A 22,046-nucleotide genomic window follows, 5' to 3' on the forward strand; every position below is an offset into this window, starting at 1 on the left:
GCACCCTCAAAGATTCGTGTGGCCCTTCAGAGGTCGACGCATGTATAAGGTCCTCAAAAATCACTGTATTTGCCCTCAGAGAACATGGACACCAGTGGGACTCTCAGAGACCGGTTTGGGCCCTCTGAATACCTCTTAGAGCTCAGTGGAGCTCCTTAGGAGCCTGTGTAATAAGCAAGTTCATGAGCCCTGCGGCACTTGAACGGTACTTGAGCCTGTCGTAGACATTTGACGAGAGTTGAGAAAGGCCCCGAAGATTTCGTGTCACGCTTTGAACGAAAATTATGCGTCAGCAATCCAAAACTTATGAAAATCAGCTATAACATGTAATAAAGAACCAACAACATGGAATGAATCACAGCATTGACATTTCCGAGTCTGGAGTCGGAGTCTTGAAGATTTTGGGGACTGCGACTCTGACTCTGGTTTGAACTGCACGCTCCAACCGAGTCTGACCTCACAGGCATTCTCAGAAAGGTACCCCCATTTTTCCCCGACTCCAAAATCTCATCGGATCTGTATCGATCTCAGGGGGTGCCCGGTCCGAGGTTGGGGGGGGGGGGGCAAGCTGCCCCGCTTGCCCCCCCGTAGCGACGCTAATGGAGGCACCGCCCCCACGGCCCCAGAGTTGTGAGGGCAAGCTTCCCCCACTGCCCTCTCCCCCGGTTCCCGCGCCTATGTATGAATCTAGGAAATTGTGTTGGTAGATTTCCGATTTCGATTCCTCCAGCTGGGGGGGGGGGGGGGCTCAAATACATTACGAGCCCCCCCAGCCGAAAAGTTGGAGGGGCTCAGCCCCCCCTAGCCCCCCGGTTCCCGCGCCACTGTGCATCATCCTAATGTGCATCGCTTTTCATTGGAGAGGGCCTAAACACACACGTTTTGGATAAGAAACTCGTCATTTTTACTTAAACTTACCTGAAACGTCTCACCAGAAACATCGACGACCGGAAAATAATTGAATTTGATAACCAAAGTATAGCTGACCTTTTGACGATGTTTTTACCCCGTTTTCTCCTGCCAGTTTTTCTGTAGGGAGGTAGGTCGCAAATCGGAAAGGGTCGCTAATTAGGCACCTTACCCTACCTAGCGCCGCCATTTTGACTTTTTTGACCCCTGTGACGTCATCTTTGACCTGACCTGAAAATGACCTTTGTAAAAATTGTAGACCTTGTCCGTGCGTATCCCTTGCCGTTTACCGCTTGTCGCTATCTTGCTTCGTTCTCGAGATCTCAGGGGGGCGGTCATCCGCCCCCCCCCCCCGTCGGTACGAAGTTGGCGCCGGTTAGGGTGCAGGCCCCGTGTAAAGGCGGACATTTGGCCAGATGGGGATTAGAAGAAAAAAAAACATGTTCTTGATATTATCAAGAGCTTTGGAAACTGCATACGTTCCATGCGCTTATGAGACATTTGTTGCGCAGTGTACCCTCCCTGTATCAAGATACCTATAAGAAACAGGTAGATCCGATGTTTGAAAGTAAAGCCCCAGTCACAAATTTGACGCACCTGTGACATTTCCTGACACCCACGTGACTATTGTATTAACTTTTGTGTTTTGCGATGTTTTGACCTTATTTAAAGTACTGAAAGCTCAAAATGTATGATTTATGTTGTTTAAAGCAGCATATTAATAATTATGTTTGTAAATTATCGATAAGCTGCTTATAGCAGGTCACGTGATTGCTACCAGATTATGTGCTCAGAAAGCATCTTTTCAACTTCGATTTTGAACAATTTTTACCTCCTTTGAGGCCAAATGATGGACGGTTTGAGGCACATGATGAAATGCTGAATCTATTGATGCCAAAATTTGTTCGTTTTTTGCATTTTTAGACTAGTATATCCTGGCTCAAACTTTGACCAGTTTGTGTGTAAACCCTATGGTGAAGGGAAAACTTCACGCCCAGCAGGCGTCCTCCTTACAGTGCTGCCAAATCGTGTTTGGTGGGGGTCGCCCTGTATATTGCCGCCAATTTCTCGGCATTTCCAGCGGTTCAAACGTTTGTTCTGGGTTTTAGGCAATTGCCTGGGTTTCCGTTATTTGAAAAAAGGTGTTTAATCGCCCGATCAATCTAGTGGAAGGGGTGAGTCGGCCAGTGATTTCGAGGTAAGCCACCAATTAAGTGCAGCCTGGCGCCTGCTCTTCAGTCTTCATGGACTAGACTGAGATACTTTTTATTTCTGAGTATAATTATAGCCCCATTAGTGTGACATTGTTCCTCACTTGTTGCAACAAAATTTGTTACTTCTTTATCCATTCATATTCTTTTCCTAAAGCTGCTGTGATTTTTTCGCAACTTGTTAGGTCACAACCCTTTCACTAAGCCTTTACGCAAGGCGCAAGCCCTTCGTAACCCTTTCGCAGCCTTTTCATAACTTATTTGAAACAGCCCTTTCGTAAACTCATGGTAACCCTTTCTCAGCCTTTTATTAGTTTATTCAGAGTAACCCTTTCATAACTTTTTTTAACTATGTTCAATATTTTCATAGCTCATTCAAAATAACCCTTTCGTAAATTATTTGCAACCCTTTCGTGACATTTTCCTGACTCATTCGAAAGAGGCTTTTCATTAACTTATTGTAACCCTGTCACAGCCCTTTCATAATTCATTTAAAGCAAATTTCTCATAGATTATTTGTGACCCTCTGACAACTTTTTCATATCTCATTTGTAAAATCTCTTCATTAACTCATTGTAACTCTTTCGGAACCTTTTCGGAACTCTTTTGAAGGAATCCTTTTGCAAATTCTTTATAACTCTTTCACAGCCTTTACATAACTCATTTCAAACAACACTTTTGTTTACTTGTTGAACCCTTTGGCAAGATTTTCATAACTCATTCGCAGTGTCCCAAAATTTGTCAATTTGGGTGGAACAAGACATCCAAATGAAAATAATTTTCCACTCCCACCTCCAACTTTCAATAGCAATTTACCACTCATGAAAGAGCATCTAATTGCATGATCGCATCAGATTCTACCATTGTACAGGAAAGTGCAATTTTTCCTTCTTCTGTTCTTTATTTTGGGGGGGGGGGGGCCGGGCTAACCTTATCAAGAATATACCACCCTCATCCCTTTTTTTGGAGAGGAATTTTCCCCTCTAACACCCAAGCATTAATATAATTTTGTGATGAGTCATTCGACACTGCCCTTTTGTAAATTATTTGGAACCCTTTCACAACATTTTCATAACTTGTTTGAAGTGATTCTTTCATAACTACCTTTGACATCAGCTTCCCGAGTATGTATTGATCTTCCCTATTTAACATTGATGCAACAAGTAGTGCCTACTAAATTTATTAGTATGCCATTACCACCCAATGCCATTACAACATGCTGCTGAAATCAGAACATGTGTCACTCATGTGCAGTTTCAAGAATTGTTGTGGTGGCTCTGCAGTCTGCAACCCACTTCATTAAACGGCTGCTTGTTAACTCCTCAGATAGTAGGCATATGCTTCTAGCCTGCATATATTAATTCAGGCTGCTTGGAAAAATTGACTTACTTTCTTTGAAATTGGTATCCCATTTGTCAAGTACCTAGGTAATATGCTCTTTTTTTCTGGGCTGATTCATAGTAGTGTCAGTGTCAGTTATCAGTTTGTATTTATTGTTTTACAAATAAGAATATTACCATCAGGCTGTTCACGCATGAATGTGAAGTTTCACTAGTGGGGACCGAAAATCCTCATAATATCTTTTTACCTAGGGCTAAGGGGTTTTAAATATGAGCCTTCTGGTGAATGACAGTGACACTGAAGAAAATGTTTTTGTGACAATTTGGCTTTTCTTTACAGAGCGCTGTTCGGCAGCCGGCTATTTTGTGTGCAGGGTATGACGTATTTCGCGAGCCGACGTCACAGGCGGTGACGTCGGCTCGCGCGCGAGCCGAGCGCCAACGACAAACTAACGGGAACCCTCGGACACCCTCGGGGCATAAACCGCGGAGTAGCATATTGAGCGAGTCTTATAAGGAAAATTCATATATTTTCGTTTCTCAAATGATAATCAGGGTGTCTCTTACCTTTTTACATATCATTTAGGCTTACCTAACACTTAAGTTGCCAAATATCTGCAATTTATTCAAGCGAAGGTATTTTCAGTAAATATAAATGGTATAGACCGAAATCTTTTGAATAAAAACTCCAATCAATAGAAATAAAAATAACTTAATTTATTCCAACCATTACCTCCAAATAAACAACATAAAAACTCACTTTTACACACATCATTCATAATAAAGCATACTAACACGCCGCTTTTGACAATTGCGGCGTCGAGTGGCGCGCTGCTAGCGCTCTTTTTCGATCGCAGAGACCCTGCACGCACGCGAGCACACTACGTCACGTCCGGGGGGCACAGGTATATGAAAAATCGCAGTGACGTAACACTTTTCTCGCTTCTCATTGGTCAATAGCCCGTTGCCGGGGTAACGTGCACGTATGTGAGCGCGGGCAAGAGTACTAGCCGGCCGCCGATCAGGGCTCACAGATGAGTGCGACACCTACGTGCATCAACGTTTAGTGGACCTAAAGGACATCGTCAGCACCGAGATTTGCCAGCTGGAAACGCAGTGGGGCTACACGCAATGGAGGCACGCGTACCACCCGTCCTAGACAAAGAAACGTCCTCCGTGCTTCCGACGAACTTCAATCGGCGCGAAATTCCTAAACCTCGAGTCACGAGTTCATTCAGAGTAAAATAGCATGCCGAGGAAAAATCACTGTTCGGGACGAAAAGTGGAGTTCAGTAATTTAGATAAAGCCGGCCGTCACAAAATCATATTGTTCTTGTTTTTGCCCTCCTGCCATGGATTTCCTCGGCCTCCAAAGCGGGATGCAGCTGCGACTGCTACTTCTAAAGTGTGTAAAAGTCATGAACCTATAGGACGATAAGTCGTGATCTCGATTAACTTCGCCACGAGGTTGCGAACTTAATGAAAATGTTCCTGTCGGTGTTCTTGTTGTCCATGATCGGCCCGTTTTTTTCTTCTTCGTATTCAGTTATTTCATGTTTGCGATTTAACTACTGGGCGGGCAGAATCTATGCAAGTGTTTACCCAACAACCTGTTGAAAAACAGGACGGAATGCGACATGCCTTGACGCAGGACGGCCGCCGACTGTTGAAGGCAGCTAAAAATTGTTATGTGACTTGAATTGCGAGCGAATGTGCACCTATCAAAATGTTGGCGCATCAGAATCTGGTGCGTGAGCGTGCGTGTCAAAATGTGTTTATGTGACTGCATTAGATTTGTGATAAATGTATTGATATGCTACTTGCGAAGAATATACATTCTATATTTACGTGACGTTGATTGCGTCAATATGAAGAGATTGAACATGAAAATAACTGGCCCGCACCCTGACAGGTATCTCCCATCGCCGCCATGCCTAGGTACCTACATGTTTGGATCATGCCAACTGATACTTTGATTAGATAGTCAATTTTTAAGATTAAGTAAATTATGTTCAGGTGAGTGAAGTTCTCCAATTTTACTCTTATTTGAAACGCTTAAGTAGCCACATTTGAAAGAAATAGCTTTAGCGTTTGTCCCCTCACCCTAAAAATCATTTTTGCCCGGATAAGGCCTGAGACCGCTATTGCACCCAGTGATTGGCAATGAAGACAGGGGGTAAAAGCAGCTTAGGCTAGGCGCAATGGGGGTATGGGTACCATCATTCGAATAGCAATTAATTGCTGTTTGATTATCTACTGGGGCATTAACGTAATATTCAAATTTGACTGAGCTGTAAGCATTGAAATATAGTAAAAGTGTATGTTATATTGTTATATCGACCGATAACGAAAACAATCGCGTCAAAAGTAGCATAAGCCATCACTGACTTGTGGCTAATATACATTTTTAGAAAGCTTACTTTGTGGGCTTTCGTATTCCGGTGGGGCATTTATCGAAGGTGTCATTTATTCATTAATTTTATTACCATAAAATGGGGTGTTAAGGGACAGTGGGGTGTTAAGGGACAGTTGCATGGGAAAAACTTTAAGTCATATTAACTTCCTAATTTGAGAAGGTTCAATAAAAACTTCAGTGTGGTAGTTGACACTGTTTTGCTCTTGACCATAGGACAAAATGGTATGGTTTTTCATGCAAGTGATTTGGTTCAAAAATGGATTTGAAAATCATGCTACATTTTCACAAAATTGAAACATCTCTAAAACTCTGTGTGTACCACATAAACTAGTGGGTGTACAGGGAAAATGAATGCATAGGTGTATTGTCACATGTATTGCACATGTTTCCTGAAAAACTTGTGCAAATCCACCCATTCATTCATCATCCTCTTCCTCTTTTCCGGATACATGCATATTTTGAGGTGGATGTGGGGTGCTAAGGGAAAGGGAAGAAAAAATAGAAAATAATATCTAAATATAATTTCATTAAGTTTTCTTTCAGTAGGCATGGAAAACACCAAATTCCACATAAAATGCTGGCAAGTTCATGCTTTTATCTCTGACACATCTTAAGTTATGTAACAAAACATCTCAACACTCTTTTACAATGATGGGTCTATGGAGACTGATGTAGGTAAATGTGATGTCATCATAAAAAGACTAAAACAAAGAGGGCAACATAATGACAAGTGACTAGCTTCAACATGGGTTTTTATTGATGACAGAAGATTACTTTTCGGTTCTGTTTACCTCATAATTAGCACATTTTCCACAGGCGTAAACTACATTACACGTAATTGGCTAAAAAGGTCATTAGTGGTGAATGAACCTGACTTGTTTTGTGACAATATATGCAAAACATTTCAATAAATAAATTGTGTGCCCTTCCACACCCCAATTGTGGGCATTTGATGACCATTTCTTGGAATAATATAGGTGTCCCTTAACACCCCACATTGAGGTGCTAAGGGACAGTGATGAAAAATAATAAAAAATAACATGCAGGTATAAATCTTAAAAACTTTAATGTGGCAGGCATGTAAAGCACCAAATTCCACATAAAATGCTGACAATTTGATGCTTCTATCTCCAACCCTTCTTGAGTTATATAACAAAACACCTCAAAACCGTCCCTTAACACCCCGTTTTACGGTAGTTAATTATGGTGATACCACAATTTTGCCTAGTGCTTGCTTATCAAGACACGAGAAAAAAGTAGCTTAGGGTAGGCACCATTGAGGCATGCGTAACATCATTCGAACGGCAATTAATTGATGTTTAATTATCTACTGGGGCATTAACGTAATATTCAAATTTAACTGAGTTGTACGCATTGGAATATAGTAAAACTGTATGTTATATCGACCGATAACGAAAACAATCGCGTCAAAAGTAGCATAAGCCATCACTGACTTGTGACTAATATACATTTTTAGAAAGCTTACTTTGTGGGCTTTCATATTCCGGTGGGGCATTTATGGAATGCGAAATATGTGCAATGATATTATTAGTTAATTGAAGGGATGCAATTATTTACTAATCAAATTACCCATTAAAATACCTATTTACATCGCGAGATGTTTCATGAAATTAAGCTATAATATGAAATGCATTTTTCTTAAATTTTCAGTAAAGGTTTCGTTGACGCATAACGTATCGTTACTAAATAATTTGAATTAACGTGCGATCCGTTGCGATAGTTCCGACCAGCCGCCGATGGTGGCGCTGGTGTCGCTCCGGCCGTTATGGCCGCGGCCGCCGCCTATCCAGACCCCCGTCGGTGCGCGGGTTAATGCAATATTTAGATGATCTGTTATTGTCCTTGACCATTGTGACTGATTCGATAGAAGTAAAAAGGGAATTGAATTCCGTCCTGCCCAATTTCAAAATTTTTAATGAAGGTTTTATGAAGGGTTTACCTGAAAGGTGAAGAGTTAAGCGGATCTCTTAAGCATTGTAAAGGATTCTCTTTCCACTAATTGATTTACAGTTGCTTTTTAACAATACTGGTGATGATGGCATGCCATGTAGGTTATATTAGGTCGTTCAATAAGTAACGAACAATCGGTCATAACTTCTTTATTTCTTTATTTAACACTTTCAAACTTTCACAGATTATAGATCAGACATTTCTGAATGCAGCCTTTGCCTCAAACCAGTCGCCGCCCGCCTGCGCACACTTCTCCCAGCGTTCCGGCCAACGCTGGAATTCCGCCCGGAAAAACGCGTTTTCCGTCTTTTTCACCCAGTTCTTGACAGCGCACCTGACTTCAGCGTCGGTCTCGAAGTGTTCACCACGGAGGCCATCCTTCAGGGGATCAAAGAGGTGAAAATCTGAAGGAGCCAGGTTCGGACTGTAGGGCGGCTGGGACATGATATTCAGCCCTGTCTCGCGATCTCCTCGCGTGTGGCGTGAGACATGTGCGAACGAGCGTTGTCATGGTGTCATCCTGGTGTCATCCTAGTTAATATTCTAACTAGAGGTACAGGTATACGCGGTAACAATAGGAATTTTTGATATGCATGATTAAAGGATGCATTGGTTTCGGTGTTCGGCCTACCCTACTCCTACACTACCTCTACCCCTACCTCTACTCCTACACCACACTACCCCTACCCTACCCTACCCTACCCTACCCTGCCTTACCTTACCCTACCCTACCCTACTCTACCCTACCCTGTCTTACCTTACCCTACCCTTCCCTACCCTACCCACCCTACCCTACCCTATCCTATCCGCCCCAGGGGGCGTCGAAGTCTAGTAGGAAAATCTGGCAATCCCCGGCGTGACGTAACGTCGGGGATGACCGACGGCACCTTGCACTGAAAGATACGGAGGAACGGCTATTTTTGAAAAAATGATAAAATATACTTGTGTGCTGTTATGACACATAAAACGCCTATCAGCATGTTCGTCATCATGTGATAAAGCCATATCTATGGTCGAAAATAGCCGAGCCCCTCCCAATTTCTAACCATCGACATGATAAGCAAAGGATGTAAGCGTAATCCTTAAGGGCGACTTTCCGTTGCATATCCGTGCATATGCGTCCTTATGGAAATCGGTAGTGTGGCGATTGGCGACGCGCGCGACATCTGCGCGGCGACTGTAGCGACACCTGTGGCCATTCTTATAAAGAAAAGAACGGAGGGACGCTCCGTCATTTCTGAGATTAGACGGAATTTGGTTATCATAAAAGGACGAAGACGAAAGACGGAACCCGTTAAAAGAACGAAGCCAGATTGACGCTACCCCCACCCAAAAGGACGCGTTTCCGTATCATAAAGAGACAAAGACGCCTCTGGTGACGTAAGACTTTGCGTTGTTCGTGAAAAATAACGCATCAGAAATAGCGCTGCTCTTCAGCAGCGCTTTTTTACGGCATTGATACGATATTTAGCTAGTTGCGAGAGCAACTTGTGCGAAATGTGTTTCAGGATGCGTGCTAATCGATATGTGAACTGTATGACATTGGTCGGGAGTTATTTCACACGAAAATTAGTCAATTTCACATGCAGACCAAGTGCCTATAGACCGCCACCTTATCGTTCTGCAGCTATCGTTGTTTATCGGGCATACACATTAACAGGCAGGATTGGACACCTTGAGATGCAATATCCAGTAAGTGGTAGGTGTTTACTGTTTGCAACTGCCTCCCAGTAGCTCCACCCTCACCTGGCCTGTGTCCTGTGTCCTCTGGCGCCTCGACTGGTATCACGGTTGGAGGTCTGAGTCACGTGGCACTACAACTTCTCGTTAGCACTTAAAGTTCTTGTTTGCACGCAGAGAAATTCGTATACACTCCACCACGCTCAAGCGCTCTCGCTGGACTGTCCTCGCTGTCCCCACACAGAGAAGATCCACAGGCCATTTCTTCCCCCGCTCCCCCTCCCCCCTCTTTAGCGTCAGTTCGTCAAAACAACACCTGCGCCCCCCGTCTCTCTATCTCTCTACCTACTCCTTCCCTCTCTCCCTCCCTTTCATCCCGAGCCGCCGCGCGCGTTCGCCGCGCGCCGCGTCGTCCCCTTGAGCGAAAGATGCCTTATCAGTATCCCCTCCTCTTTTATCTCTACCGCTTGTCCCGAGCCGCCACGCTAACTCAGGGTGTCTGCGTTGTTCCCTTACCGCTTATTAGACATCCTATCACTGAGTAAGACATAGGCATTACCACATTTATACGCAAAAACAATCTTTGGTGGGTTTCAGCCTAGCAGGAAAGACTACAACATATTACATACTTCGCCTATCTATATTATCCTTTATCGTAGCCAAGGCCTCTGGCCAAGGCTATGTATCGTAGCAGACAACAGTCCCCGGTCCCATAAAAATTCAAATGTGATCCCAAATAATTGCAGGTTCTCATTTTATTATACCCATATAGCGTATTTTCTTAGTCTTTTTGCATTCTTTGTGACGAAATTTATAAGAAAATATTGCAGGAAATAATTCCTGTTTCATTTACTAAAGCTCTTGATCATTTAGACGAAAAACGCATCCTAGCAAAACAACGAAGGGGGAGGGGTAGAGGGACGGAACCTTTATGATAACCAAAAAGGACGGAATCGTTTAATTCATTGAGTTCTTTTTTTTCCTTCCGTCCCTCCGTCCTTTTTCTTTATAAGAATGGCCTCAGGTCGCTGCTTTTCTGCTGTATGTAGGTATTGGAGTTTTTCCAGATATGGTTCCTACTGCTACACCCAGTGGCGTAGCCAGAAATCAGCGAAAGGGGGGATCATGGTGCTCGAGGGGGCGACTTTTTCCCTTGAGAGGGGCGCCATTGTCAGCTCGCGACAGGGGCGTCAGTCTAAAATGTAACGTCATGGTCATGCATGATTTACTAAGGTGCTGCAAAATACGAGTATAAAAACTAGGTTTCGCTGATTTGTCATAAAATCCAATTAATGCAATTTGCGGCCCGGTGTTGATTTATAAAAAACCTTGATCTTGATGAATATTTAGCACGATATAGGAAACGAGCTCAGGCTACGGACATTTTATTCTAAAAAAAAAAAAAAAAAACGCATCCATGCGAATTCGAAACGGTAAGACATACATTGATCGATGAGCACATTTTTATTCTTTGCAAAAATTTATACAGGTTCACTCACTGATCCAAAGTGACCTGTGGGCTGCAGCCTGTGGTCGACCGGAGTGGCCGTGCTTAGAATCTAAGACCGCACGTAGTATGAAGGATTCACGCTGCGACTTATTGCCGAAATTGGAATCCAGGAAAGATTAAACATTTCAGACTGCATAAGATCCACCATGAGATCCCAACTGATAGTCATACTACTTACTAGCAGCGACTGCAGTCAGAGGCGACCGAACGCTGACATACGTTCTGGATTTTTTTTTTCTCTCCACAAATCACCTTAAATTCGATGTCTATAGTGCGCGCAGTCCCTACTTGTGGGCATGGGTGACTGCATGAGTGCCAGATGGATGAGGCGTGAGACTGTCCCATATAGTGGCACTAAGGTATAAGGATGTCCTCAGCCGACGTAGTATAGAAAACGACCTTTGATGATGTGAGTGTGCATGATCGACTTTGAATAAGCGCCATAGGTACCTGCTGATCTCACCGAACATTCGCCTTGCGTAATCCCCAGACAAAATATCTACATTGAGGGACAGGTCAATTTTGCGACCTCTCCATTACCTATTAGTTAAACTGCGCCGTGCTGGTGGCCTGTGTTTTCCGTGTCATGCTGGGGGGGGGGGGGGTTTCACGCGACCCACTCTAACTTGGCTCCTGGGCCACGTAGCGACACGCAGTAAGCGGCAATCGAAAGACAGTCAAAATAATGACGGAAACACTTTGTTTAGTTTTCAGGTCAGGTCAAAGGTCAGGTCGCCAGAGGTCATCAAAGGTCCAATTTAGTCCATTTAAACAATTTTGGAAACTGCCAACGGATAAATCGGGAACCAATAGAGCTACAGCGCCGCGGAAAAGCACATTTGATAGCCACTTTACAGACCTTTCTGATAATTGCCCTCAGAATTGACATCGGGTCCACGGTATAGCCTCCAGATGGCAAAACTCCAAAAATATCTGTTTTTAAGAAAAACGTTTTCTGCAATACATTTTGCCTCAAGACAGTGACGAGATTTATTTTGCCAGCATCGTGTTCCTCCCGTCGAGACGCGTCGAAAGAACTACAGGGTGTCTCAAAAGTTCGTTGACAGGTACCAGCGATGCTTTTTTGTCAATAATTCTAAATCAACAATTAATTAACGGTCGAAATTTTGCATGGGCATTCGTAACAACCTTCCTCAAGCAGTCTCATTGTTTTCAAGCGCATTCGACCCTTCATGCGCTCACAAAAAGGGTTCATCTCTGACCATGGGTCAGGCATGAAAATGGAGGTCGCAAAATCGGATCGGCTGAGAAACTCTCGATTTCAGAAGTAATGGGAATGGTTAAGTCGGAAATGACCCATGGCAAACTGTCGGAGAGGATGAGTACAACATGATGATCATCTAATAAAAACGGCGGCTAAAATTTTTGAAGGTCAAAACCATACGAGACTAACAGCGTTTTGAACGACCCTCGTACGGCAGTGTAACATTAACCCGCGCCCGGCTGGGGGTCCTGGATTTCCACGCCCTGCTGGGGGGGGGGGGGGTGTTTGAACACCCCCCCTTCTAACTCGGCTCCTGGGCCACGTAGCGATACGCGGAAGGCGGCGTTCGAAAGAGCGTCAAAAATAATGAGGAAATCACATCGGTCAATTTTTTGGTCAGGTCAAAGGTCAGGTCACCAGAGGTCATTGAAGGCAAAATTTCGCCGATTTCCAGGTCGAGTGTCGACAATTTCCAAGAAGCCAACGCATAACTCGGGAACCAATAGAGCTACAGCACCGCGGAAAAGCGCATTCGATAGCCCTATTAACGCCCTTTCTGAGTAATTTCTCAGATTTGACCTAACGTCAACGGTTTTGCCTGCAGGGGGCAAAAAATGCAAAAATAGCCGATTTTTTCGGAAACAGTTTTTCTGCAATAACTTTTGACCCAAGCCTTGTACGATCTTACTTTTACCGGCATCGTGTTCCTCTCGTCAAGACGCATCGAATGAACTATAACTTGACCTTGAAAGGTCAACTTGAAAATTTGACCTCAGGTCAAGGTCATGACCTGACCGGAAAGGGTCATGTTGCATATCAGTCGATCCGTATCGTCGAGCTGAACACATCTAAGGCGTTTTCATCGCTCTAGCATGCCTCTATCAAAAGTTATTTGCGAAAAACTGTTAGATATCATTCGTGACCTAAGATGACCTCAGGGCATAAACAGGGGTCACGGACACCATTTTCATGTTCAGTGTGTCTATACCACTTGTAATTCAGTGTTTGGGAGTGTTTATAATGTCTTTCGTCCAAAAGAGGCGCATTTCAATTTTCTCCCATTGACTTATAATGGGGAGGTCGCAAAATTGACCTGACCTTAGGTCATCGATATCAAAATTCTAAGATATACATTTTGTACATGCTATTGCTCTTAGCAATCGCTGAAAGTTTCAAAGCGATCGGTCACTCGGTGTAGCTATGACAGACATTGAAACTTTTTATGAGGTGAGGTCACTTCAAGTGACCTGGTGACCAGACTTGTGACAGCTCAAGAAAAAAGTGAGCTCGCTCAGCTCAACTCCGTCTTATCCGCTCCCGCTCAGCTCCCGCTCAGTTTAACGCGGCTCAGCTCAGCTCACGTTCCGCTCAAACCGGCTGCGCTCCGCTCACGCTCAGCTCAGCTCAGCTCAGTTTCCGCTCAGCTCAGCTCAGCTCAGTTTCCGCTCAGCTCAGTTTAGTTTCCGCTCAGCTCAGCTCAGTTTCCGCTCAGCTCAGCTCAGTTTCCGCTCAGCTCAGCTCAGCTCAGTTTCCGCTCAGCTCAGCTCAGCTCAACTCAGTTCCCGTTCAGCTCAGCTCAGTTTCCGCTCAGAAAAAATGTACCGACGAAAAGATGCACGGACGAAAAAAAAATGTACAGACGAAAAAAATGCGAGACGAAAAAAGTCGGACTAAAATCTGCGGACGAAAAATTGTCCGACGAAAATCTTCTAGACGAAAAAAAACGTCATGGAATCATCTCAACTAGGCGGTGTTTCACAGCCGAGAGCAGCACGCCCATGCCGCCATCCGCTCTTGGCACCCTGCCAGGAGCTGACGTTACATTTTGGGGTAGTGTTGGAACTTGGAGATAAGAGTTTGCTTATATCTCCATGGAAACCCCATTTGACACGTGTGATAGCAGCGTGCTGTTATCAGTGAAACCTATAACACCACCCTGATCTCAACCAAGGCAATGTCAACACTATTAGAATTCATAGTCGGCGTGTGAATAAGGGAGCTTTTCCCATATAATGGACATCAGAAGGTGAGAGTTCCAGTTAGCGCCTCTGCCCCACCCCACTTTCAATAGGATATGGTTGCTTAGCCCACATTCAACCAACGAAGAGAAACTTTATTTGCTAATTCCTAATTGTAAATATTTTATGCAGAGGTAATTGAACCCTTATTGATAAAATCAATTTAAATAACTGCTTAAATAACAAAGTGAAGAATGCTGAATTGTACATTGCGGAGCAGAGTGTCAAGGCGAAGCATCAAAGCCTGACAGTAGGTATTCATCTTGCAGTCAGACTTGAAACTTGAGACTGGCTGTATTAGCCTGTAAATTGGCCAAGACCCTGGTCTTCCAATTTCCATGCAATATGGGTGAAAGAAATTAAGCTTGATTAGTGATTACTATTGATTTCTTTAGAGTTTTGATATTTTTAAGTGCGATCACGAAGGCGGTGTAATTGCTCACTCCATAGCTAGCTCATAGCTGAAGCATCAAAGCCTGAGTTAATTTCCAAGCATGAACTGAAAAGAATTAGAACTGGATCAGCTCAGCTCAGCTAAATCAGCTCAGCTCAATCAGCTCAGCTCAGCTCGCTCAGCTCAGCTCAGCTCAATCAGCTCAGCTCAGCTCAGCTCAGCTCAGCTCAATCAGCTCAGCTCGCTCAGCTCAGCTCAGCTCAATCAGCTCAGCTCAGCTCAGCTCAGCTCAATCAGCTCAGCTCAGCTCAGCTCAAGCTCATTCAGCTCAGCTCAGACAGCAGCTCAGCTCAATGCATTACTGAGCCGGCTCAGCTCACAGCTCAACAATTTGGCAAAATGTTGAGCCGGCTCATGAGCTGAGCTGATTTTTGAGCCGGCTCAACTGAGCTGATCACAAGTCTGCTGGTGACCTGACCTTGAATGACCTTGGTCTGAAATTTTCACAACATGTGTAGAATTGATGTATGATAAGGTGTACCAAAAACGGCGGCGCTCCGCGCCGCCGTTTTTGAGATATTCGCGAAAAACCGCAAGGGGGGGGTGTTCAAACACCCCCCCCCCAGCAGGGCGCGGGTTAACCCGGTTTACATAGGGTTTGTTGCAAGCTAATATCTCCGTCCGTGATGTTGCAAAAGATGCGAATGGTGCTGAACAATTTACAAAATGATCCCCTCTAAATATTTGAAGACCACTGCATCGAAATTATCGCCAAATTAACGAGCTAGAGCCTCGTCAAATATGCTATGTAAACCGGGTTATTGTCAGCCGCTGTAGGCTATATGTCAGAGCTTGTACGACCGAGGCGACCCCGCGTATTTGGAAATTCCGACCTCGACGAGCGTCTGTGGTAGAAAACCACCACTTTGGTAGGGGAAACTACTGCAGTGCAAATGGTAGCAGACAGCACTGCAGTAGTTTCCCCCAGACGCTCGTCGAGGTCGGAATTTCCAAATACGCGCGGTGAAAATGGTAGCAGACAGCAGTAGTTTCCCCTAACCGCAGGTTGTTTGAAAAGACAAACACTATTCGTTAGAATTGTGTTTTTCTATTGAAAAACAACCGGATACCAAAGTGTTGGTTTTCTACCACAGATGCTCGTCGTGGTCGGAATTTCCAAATACGCGTGTGGTATAGGTATAACTGGGTATAACAGTATGTGATATGTGATCATGAATCCTGTCATTGTGGTAATAAAAATGCACTCAATATAATGTTTGAATTAAAAATCAAATAATGATTGTGCTTATGTTAGAGCTAAAAAAGAATTTAAACATTATGTAGTGTATGTAGGTATGCCTCGAAAAATGTGTTATTGCAATTCCAGCGCTGCAAATGACGCGAGAGTTCCTTTTTGATTCTTCCTTGCAGGGGTGAAGGTATGTGGTGGAAAGTATATAGATACGCGTGAAATGTTTTCTCGTGTTTACGATAGTCAGCATTTTTCTTGAGTTAATATTGTTTTGTGTTTCTGGTTCAGCGTTTCGGTTGTTTACACTGAAGAGGAACGCATTTAAAGGGACCCTCCCACCTTAACATTAGTTTTGAGTTGAGATAGCCAAGTTTGCGGCCAGGCTCAGAAACCACCATTTATCCTGGTCGCAAACCCCGCAGCTTTATGGTGTTCAAGAAATTTCTTCCCTTTACTTGCAGGGTGGGACCAGCGTGGTCCCTATCTCTTAACCATTACGGGAATCTGATGACGTCATCAGGCTTTCGAACGTCCGTTAAATGTTTGACTAAAACGTTTTGCAGCATGCGGTGGTACATGCTGCTTTGCGCGCAACAAATGCCGCACTTTCAAATAAAGTCGCTAGGAACAGCGGAGATCCCAAAAAGTAAACAAAAGTAAAAGTCTAATATCTTGAAAACCGGTGAATATTTTTCGATGAAATTTGGTAGATATTCGTTTTTGCTCTTTCTGAACCGAGCGACATCACTTTCATGCCAATTCATTAACTTTTTTGAAGGTGGGAGGGTCCCTTTAAAGGTACAGGTCTCGCGGGTTTTAGCGGCAGGTTTTGCACCCATGAAATTTAGTATACTTCAGGCTATATCTTCGTCGTCTTAAGCTTTATAGTGTTGAAGAAGCGATCAATTTGTTCGTTTGCAAGCATGCCATTGTTGTTTAAATCAGTTGGGGAAACCAGGGCTGCGGAGTCGGAGTCGGAGTCGGTCGGAGTCGACAGTTGTGACCGGAGTCGGAGTCAATTTTAGAAACCCGAGCCGGAGTCGGAGTCGGAGTCACCGAAAATATGTCGACTCCGCAGCCCTGCTAGGTCTGCGGAGTCAGAGTCGATCGGAGTCGACAATTCTGCCCGGAGTTGGAGTCGGAGCTGGTTTTTGAAAGCCGGAGTTGGAGTCGGAGTCGGAGTCGCTGAAAATCCATCGACTCCGCAGCCCTGGGGGAAACTATGGTAAAATCTGCTATTTTTAGCAGTCTGCTATTTTTAACAGAAATCTTCCAAAAATGGGTACGCATGTGACGTCATCGTACCCAAATATAGCAGATTTGGGTACGGCCCCATACAAAAGCAGATCTGCACCCTAATTGAAGCAAATGCGCATCAAATGCCTGGCAGATTCATGATTAGAATAGTGCTGAGAATGTCCTCTGATATTTTTGCTCAGATCCGATTATTTTTAAATAATGAAATTGATTTTAGTGTGTGCATTTATTGTTCATAGTGGTGTGAAATGTGGTTGGGGTACGACCGACAACCCGTCGGGGCGAATTTCGCACTGGGGTACTCAAAATTTGAAGAATTTAAGACGTTTCCATGAGTTTTGAAGGTATGGATAAGTTCTAAAAAACTGGTTCTCCTTATCCGGGTCATTAACTCCAGGGCCCTGTTTCACCGGTGATAGCAGCACGCTGCTATCAAATTGCGCGAGCTGACGTAATGTGATGACGTCATACTGCTGACGTAAGGGGCAATTCTGGCGCACGATTGCCGCAATATTGTTTTACGTCATCAGCTAAATGTTCGAAGTTAATGTCCAAATTTTTCCTAAACCCAACTTCTTTTAAATACATCATATTGAAAAAATATATATCAAAAATATATATACTATCATGACTGCGTAAACTCTTACTTTTAGGCTCATACGTCACTTAATGCCGCCGCCAAGGTCGCGGCAATCGTGCGCCGGAACTACCCATTATGACAACAGTATGGCGTCACGACATGACGTCAGCTCGCGAAACGTGATAGCAGCTTGCTGCTATCACCGGTGAAACAGGGCCCAGATGGTCTAAGAAAGCTGGCACACTACCTTTAAAGCACCTGTTCAATATTTGCTGTGACCACCGGCCACCACCGCACTCCACCAGCTATTTGTGCCATGTGGAAAGGATCTAATGAATAACTCCAATGCTGAGTGAAAGAAATTATGCTATTCAATTTTGTTATGAAAGTGATGTTATAGTACCTAATACTTGTGGTGGAGCAGTGCTGTGCTGAAGGCAATGTCTTACTCTTAGGAGAGATTATGGGCCAAGATACCTATTAGAAACAGGTAGGTCGGAGGTTCTGAGTAAAGCCCTGGTGACATCACTGAAATTTCTTATATGGTGAAGCGAATTTCGCCTTTAAAGAAAATATTTCACAAACGAAAATTTGTAATTTGTGACCAAAATTTTTGCAAAGGCTATGATGGTTAGACGCTAATGACGCCAGAGTGACGTCATTTCTGCCATTTTCTACCCCCCCCCCCCCCAAAAAAAAAATAATTGCGAGAAGAGCTGTCAGGCCTACAGCTTTAGAGATACATAAAAATGTTTCAGACATTAAAGGTGAAGAATTTAGAGGGCTACAAAACTGTCATCTCGGATTTTTGATTCTTTTGGATTTTGACTCCCAAAAATAAAAAAAAAGATTTTTTGAATATATAGCCGAAAAATCCAAAAAGTTTTTTGAATTTCGAAAAAACCGGAAGATATGTGATAGTCCTTACCGCCTTCTATCTACATACCAAATTTGAGATTGATACCTCTTTTTTGGCCAAGTTATAGCGAAAAACTGTTCAAAATTGATGACGTCAAATTTTCACTCAATTTTTAGCAATTCTAGACCTCATAAGCGAAAAAAAGACAACTATTAGAGTTTAGACTCCCCGTGACAAGCTGAATGGAATCAATACCCATTTTATGCAAAATATCAACTTTCAAATTTGACCTTTTTTGACCTGACCTTGCCCTGACCTCCACCCGAAAGTGACCTAAACCGTACCTGATGGTCTTATAACCAACACCATTGAGTTGGAAATGAAAAACTGGCCATAAAACATGCATCGCACAACCTAAGTCAAGTTGGGTTCATGTGGTGACCCTTATTGACCTTTGGTGACCTGACGACCTGACCTGGTATGACCAGTGACCTCTAATAGCAACATATGTACTCATAGGCGTAGGAACAGGGGGGCGGGGGGGGCCATGGCCCCCCACTTTTCAGACATTTTTCAAAGTAAAATCTTTATTTTTGATTCAAATACAAAACTAAGAGCAGGAAATCGTTCAGCAAGGTGAGATGAGCACAAAACTGCAAAGAATTTCTTCATAGGGGTATTGGGGCTCCCACAAAGTGACATTGAAGTTTCGCTGGCCCCCCCCCCCCACTTTTCGTGAGGTTCCTACGCCCATGTATGTACTAGACAACTGACGCCCTACAGACTTGTGACAGCTCAAGAAAAAAGTGAGCTCGCTCAGCTCAACTCCGTTTTATCCGCTCCCGCTCAGCTCCCGCTCAGTTTAACACGGCTCAGCTCAGCTCACGCTCCGCTCAAACCGGCTGTGCTCCGCTCACGCTCAGCTCAGCTCAGCTCAGTTTCCGCTCAGCTCAGCTCAGCTCAGCTTCCGCTCAGCTCAGCTCAGCTCAGTTTCCGCTCAGCTCAGCTCAGCTCAGTTTCCGCTCAGCTCAGTTTCCGCTCAGCTCAGCTCAGTTTCCGCTCAGCTCAGCTCAGCTCAGTTCCCGTTCAGCTCAGCTCAGTTTCCGCTCAATTCAGCTTAGCTCAGTTTCCGCTCAGTTAAATTCACGCTTAGATCGTTCAGTCGTTCTTTTTAAATCGGACATGCTTAACCCTCGCCCGTATAGGGGGGGGGTCGAACGGACCCCCTCTGTTTTTCGCGAATAACTCGCGTAAAAAGCGGCCGATCGCGACGAAACTTTCAGTACCCTCGCGATAATCAATTTTACACCTATCCTGAAAATTTCATGACCCTGACCCTAATGACCTTTGACGTGTGACCTACTTTTCGAGACCATGTTTGGCCGGAATCGCGATTCGGCGTACGTCGGCTCGCATTAGCCGCGCGTTAGCAGTCTTTTTGTGGTTTCAAGTGTTCAAACATAGGATATGATGTTGCTCCCATGCATTAGGGTGGGTGTCAAGGTCACCGGAAGGTCAGGTCAGGTCATTGACCTTTGATGACCTCGGTTCACTTTTTCGAGTTTTACATGTTTCTAGGCTAGTTTTTGGAGCTGAATTCGAATTTAGCAACCATTTGAACATTTACGAAGCATTTTTGGTGCCTTCGTAACATGTTACGAAGCTGTCAGAGGCTACTACGAATACCCGGCAAAATCCTTACTGGTTGACCTGACCTGACCCGACCTGGCCTCAATGCATAAAGACATCATCAGTGATCATAACTAACATGATATTCGTGATCAGCACCCCGAAAAAACCCATAGCAGCCACGTTTTACGACGTTCTAACAGGTCCCGATTTTCCCGACTTTTGGGTCATTGACCTGACCTGGAAGGTCAACCGATAACCTAGGACCTTAAAATTGGGTATCATCGGCTTCCTCTCGTCGCGGGCAGCACGCTCGTTTTTTTTCCGCGAAGCTCTAGCTCGATCAGGGACGAAACGGCAAGGGGGGGGGGGGGGTCCAACGGACCCCCGCCCCCTTATACGTTCGCGTCTGGAAAAACACCAATACGGGCGAGGGTTAAAAAACAGACCAACTCTTGGCGCATAAGTAAGTCTCCTCTAACAAGGAGCGAGGCAACCTACACAATGGGCAAAAGAGATAAGCTCATTAAGACCCTGAGACTTTGCGAGTCGTGCGTCTACTTGGACTCAGACTATAGTTACATGAAATGGACTGTTCTTGGCAGTGTTATCACATGTTATCAGAGTGTGCACCCGCGATGTTAACATAACATATAAGTTCAAAATATACGAACGAAAAAAGTCTGGACGAAAAAGTTTACAGACGAAAAAAATGTACAGACGAAAAAATGCCAGACGAAGAAAAGTCGGACGAAAATCTGCTAGACGAAAAAAACGCCATGGAATCATCTCAACTAGGCGGTGTTTCACGGCCGAGAGCAGCACGCCCACGCCGCCATCCGCTCTTGGCACCCTGCCAGGAGCTGACGTTACATTTTGGGGTAGTGTTGGAACTTGGAGATAAGAGTTTGTTTATATCTCCATGGAAACCCCATTTGGCACGTGTGATAGCAGCGTGCTGTTATCAGTGAAACCTTGAGTGAAACCAAACACCACCCTGATATCAACCAAGGCAATGTCAACACAATTAGAATTCATAGTCGGCGTGTGAATAAGGGAGCTTTTCCCATATTATGGACATCAGAAGGTGAGAGTTCCAGTTAGCGCCTCTGCCCCACCCCACTTTCAATAGGATATGGTCGCTTAGCCCACATTCAACCAACGAAGAGGAACATTATTTGCTAATTCCTAATTGTAAATATTTTATGCAGAGGTAAGAACCCTTATCGATAAAATTAATTTAAATGACTGCTTAAATAACAAAGTGAAGAATGCTGAATTGTACATTGCGGAGCAGAGTGTCAAGGCGAAGCATCAAAGCCTGACAGTAGGTATTCATCTTGCAGTCAGGCTTGAAACTTGAGACTGGCTGTATTAGCCTGTAAATTGGCCAAGACCCTGGTCTTCCAATTTCCATGCAATATGGATGAAATAAATTAAGCTTGATTAGTGATTAATATTGATTTCTTTAGAGTTTTGATATTTTTAAGTGCGATCACGAAGGCAGTGTAATTGCTCACTCCATAGCTAGCTCATAGCTGAAGCATCAAATCCTGAGTTAATTTCCAAGCATGAACTGAAAAGAATTAGAACTGGATCAGCTCAGCTCAGCTAAATCAGCTCAGCTCAATCAGCTCAGCTCAGCTCAGCTCAGCTCAGCTCAATCAGCTCAGCTCAGCTCAATCAGCTCAGCTCAGCTCAATCAGCTCAGCTCAGCTCAATCAGCTCAGCTCAGCTCAGCTCAGCTCAGCTCGCTCAGCTCAGCTCAGCTCAGCTCAGCTCAAGCTCATTCAGC

At 44.2% G+C, this 22,046-nt stretch overlaps 1 protein-coding gene across 3 annotated transcripts in view; it reads left to right on the forward strand.

Moving 5' to 3' along the window:
- Positions 1–1,921: 1,921 nt before the first annotated feature.
- The window catches only part of LOC122391164 (40S ribosomal protein S19-like), a 41,901-nt gene continuing 21,776 nt past the window's right edge, over positions 1,922–22,046 (forward strand). The window contains exon 1 of one of the 3 annotated variants that reach the window (XM_043384844.1): positions 1,922–2,107. Coding sequence is in view for 1 of the 3 variants with exons in the window: in XM_043384842.1 (XP_043240777.1) it covers positions 15,907–15,924 (18 nt within the window). In the remaining 2 variants the exon portion in view is untranslated. Of the gene's footprint in view, positions 2,108–15,879; positions 16,114–22,046 lie in introns of those variants that run through there. The other 2 variants (XM_043384843.1, XM_043384842.1) reach the window with 2 other exon arrangements.

Source organism: Amphibalanus amphitrite, unplaced genomic scaffold (assembly GCF_019059575.1).
Source record: "Amphibalanus amphitrite isolate SeventyFive unplaced genomic scaffold, NRLGWU_Aamphi_draft 000424F_arrow, whole genome shotgun sequence".
NCBI classification, from domain to species: Eukaryota; Metazoa; Arthropoda; class Thecostraca; order Balanomorpha; family Balanidae; genus Amphibalanus; species Amphibalanus amphitrite.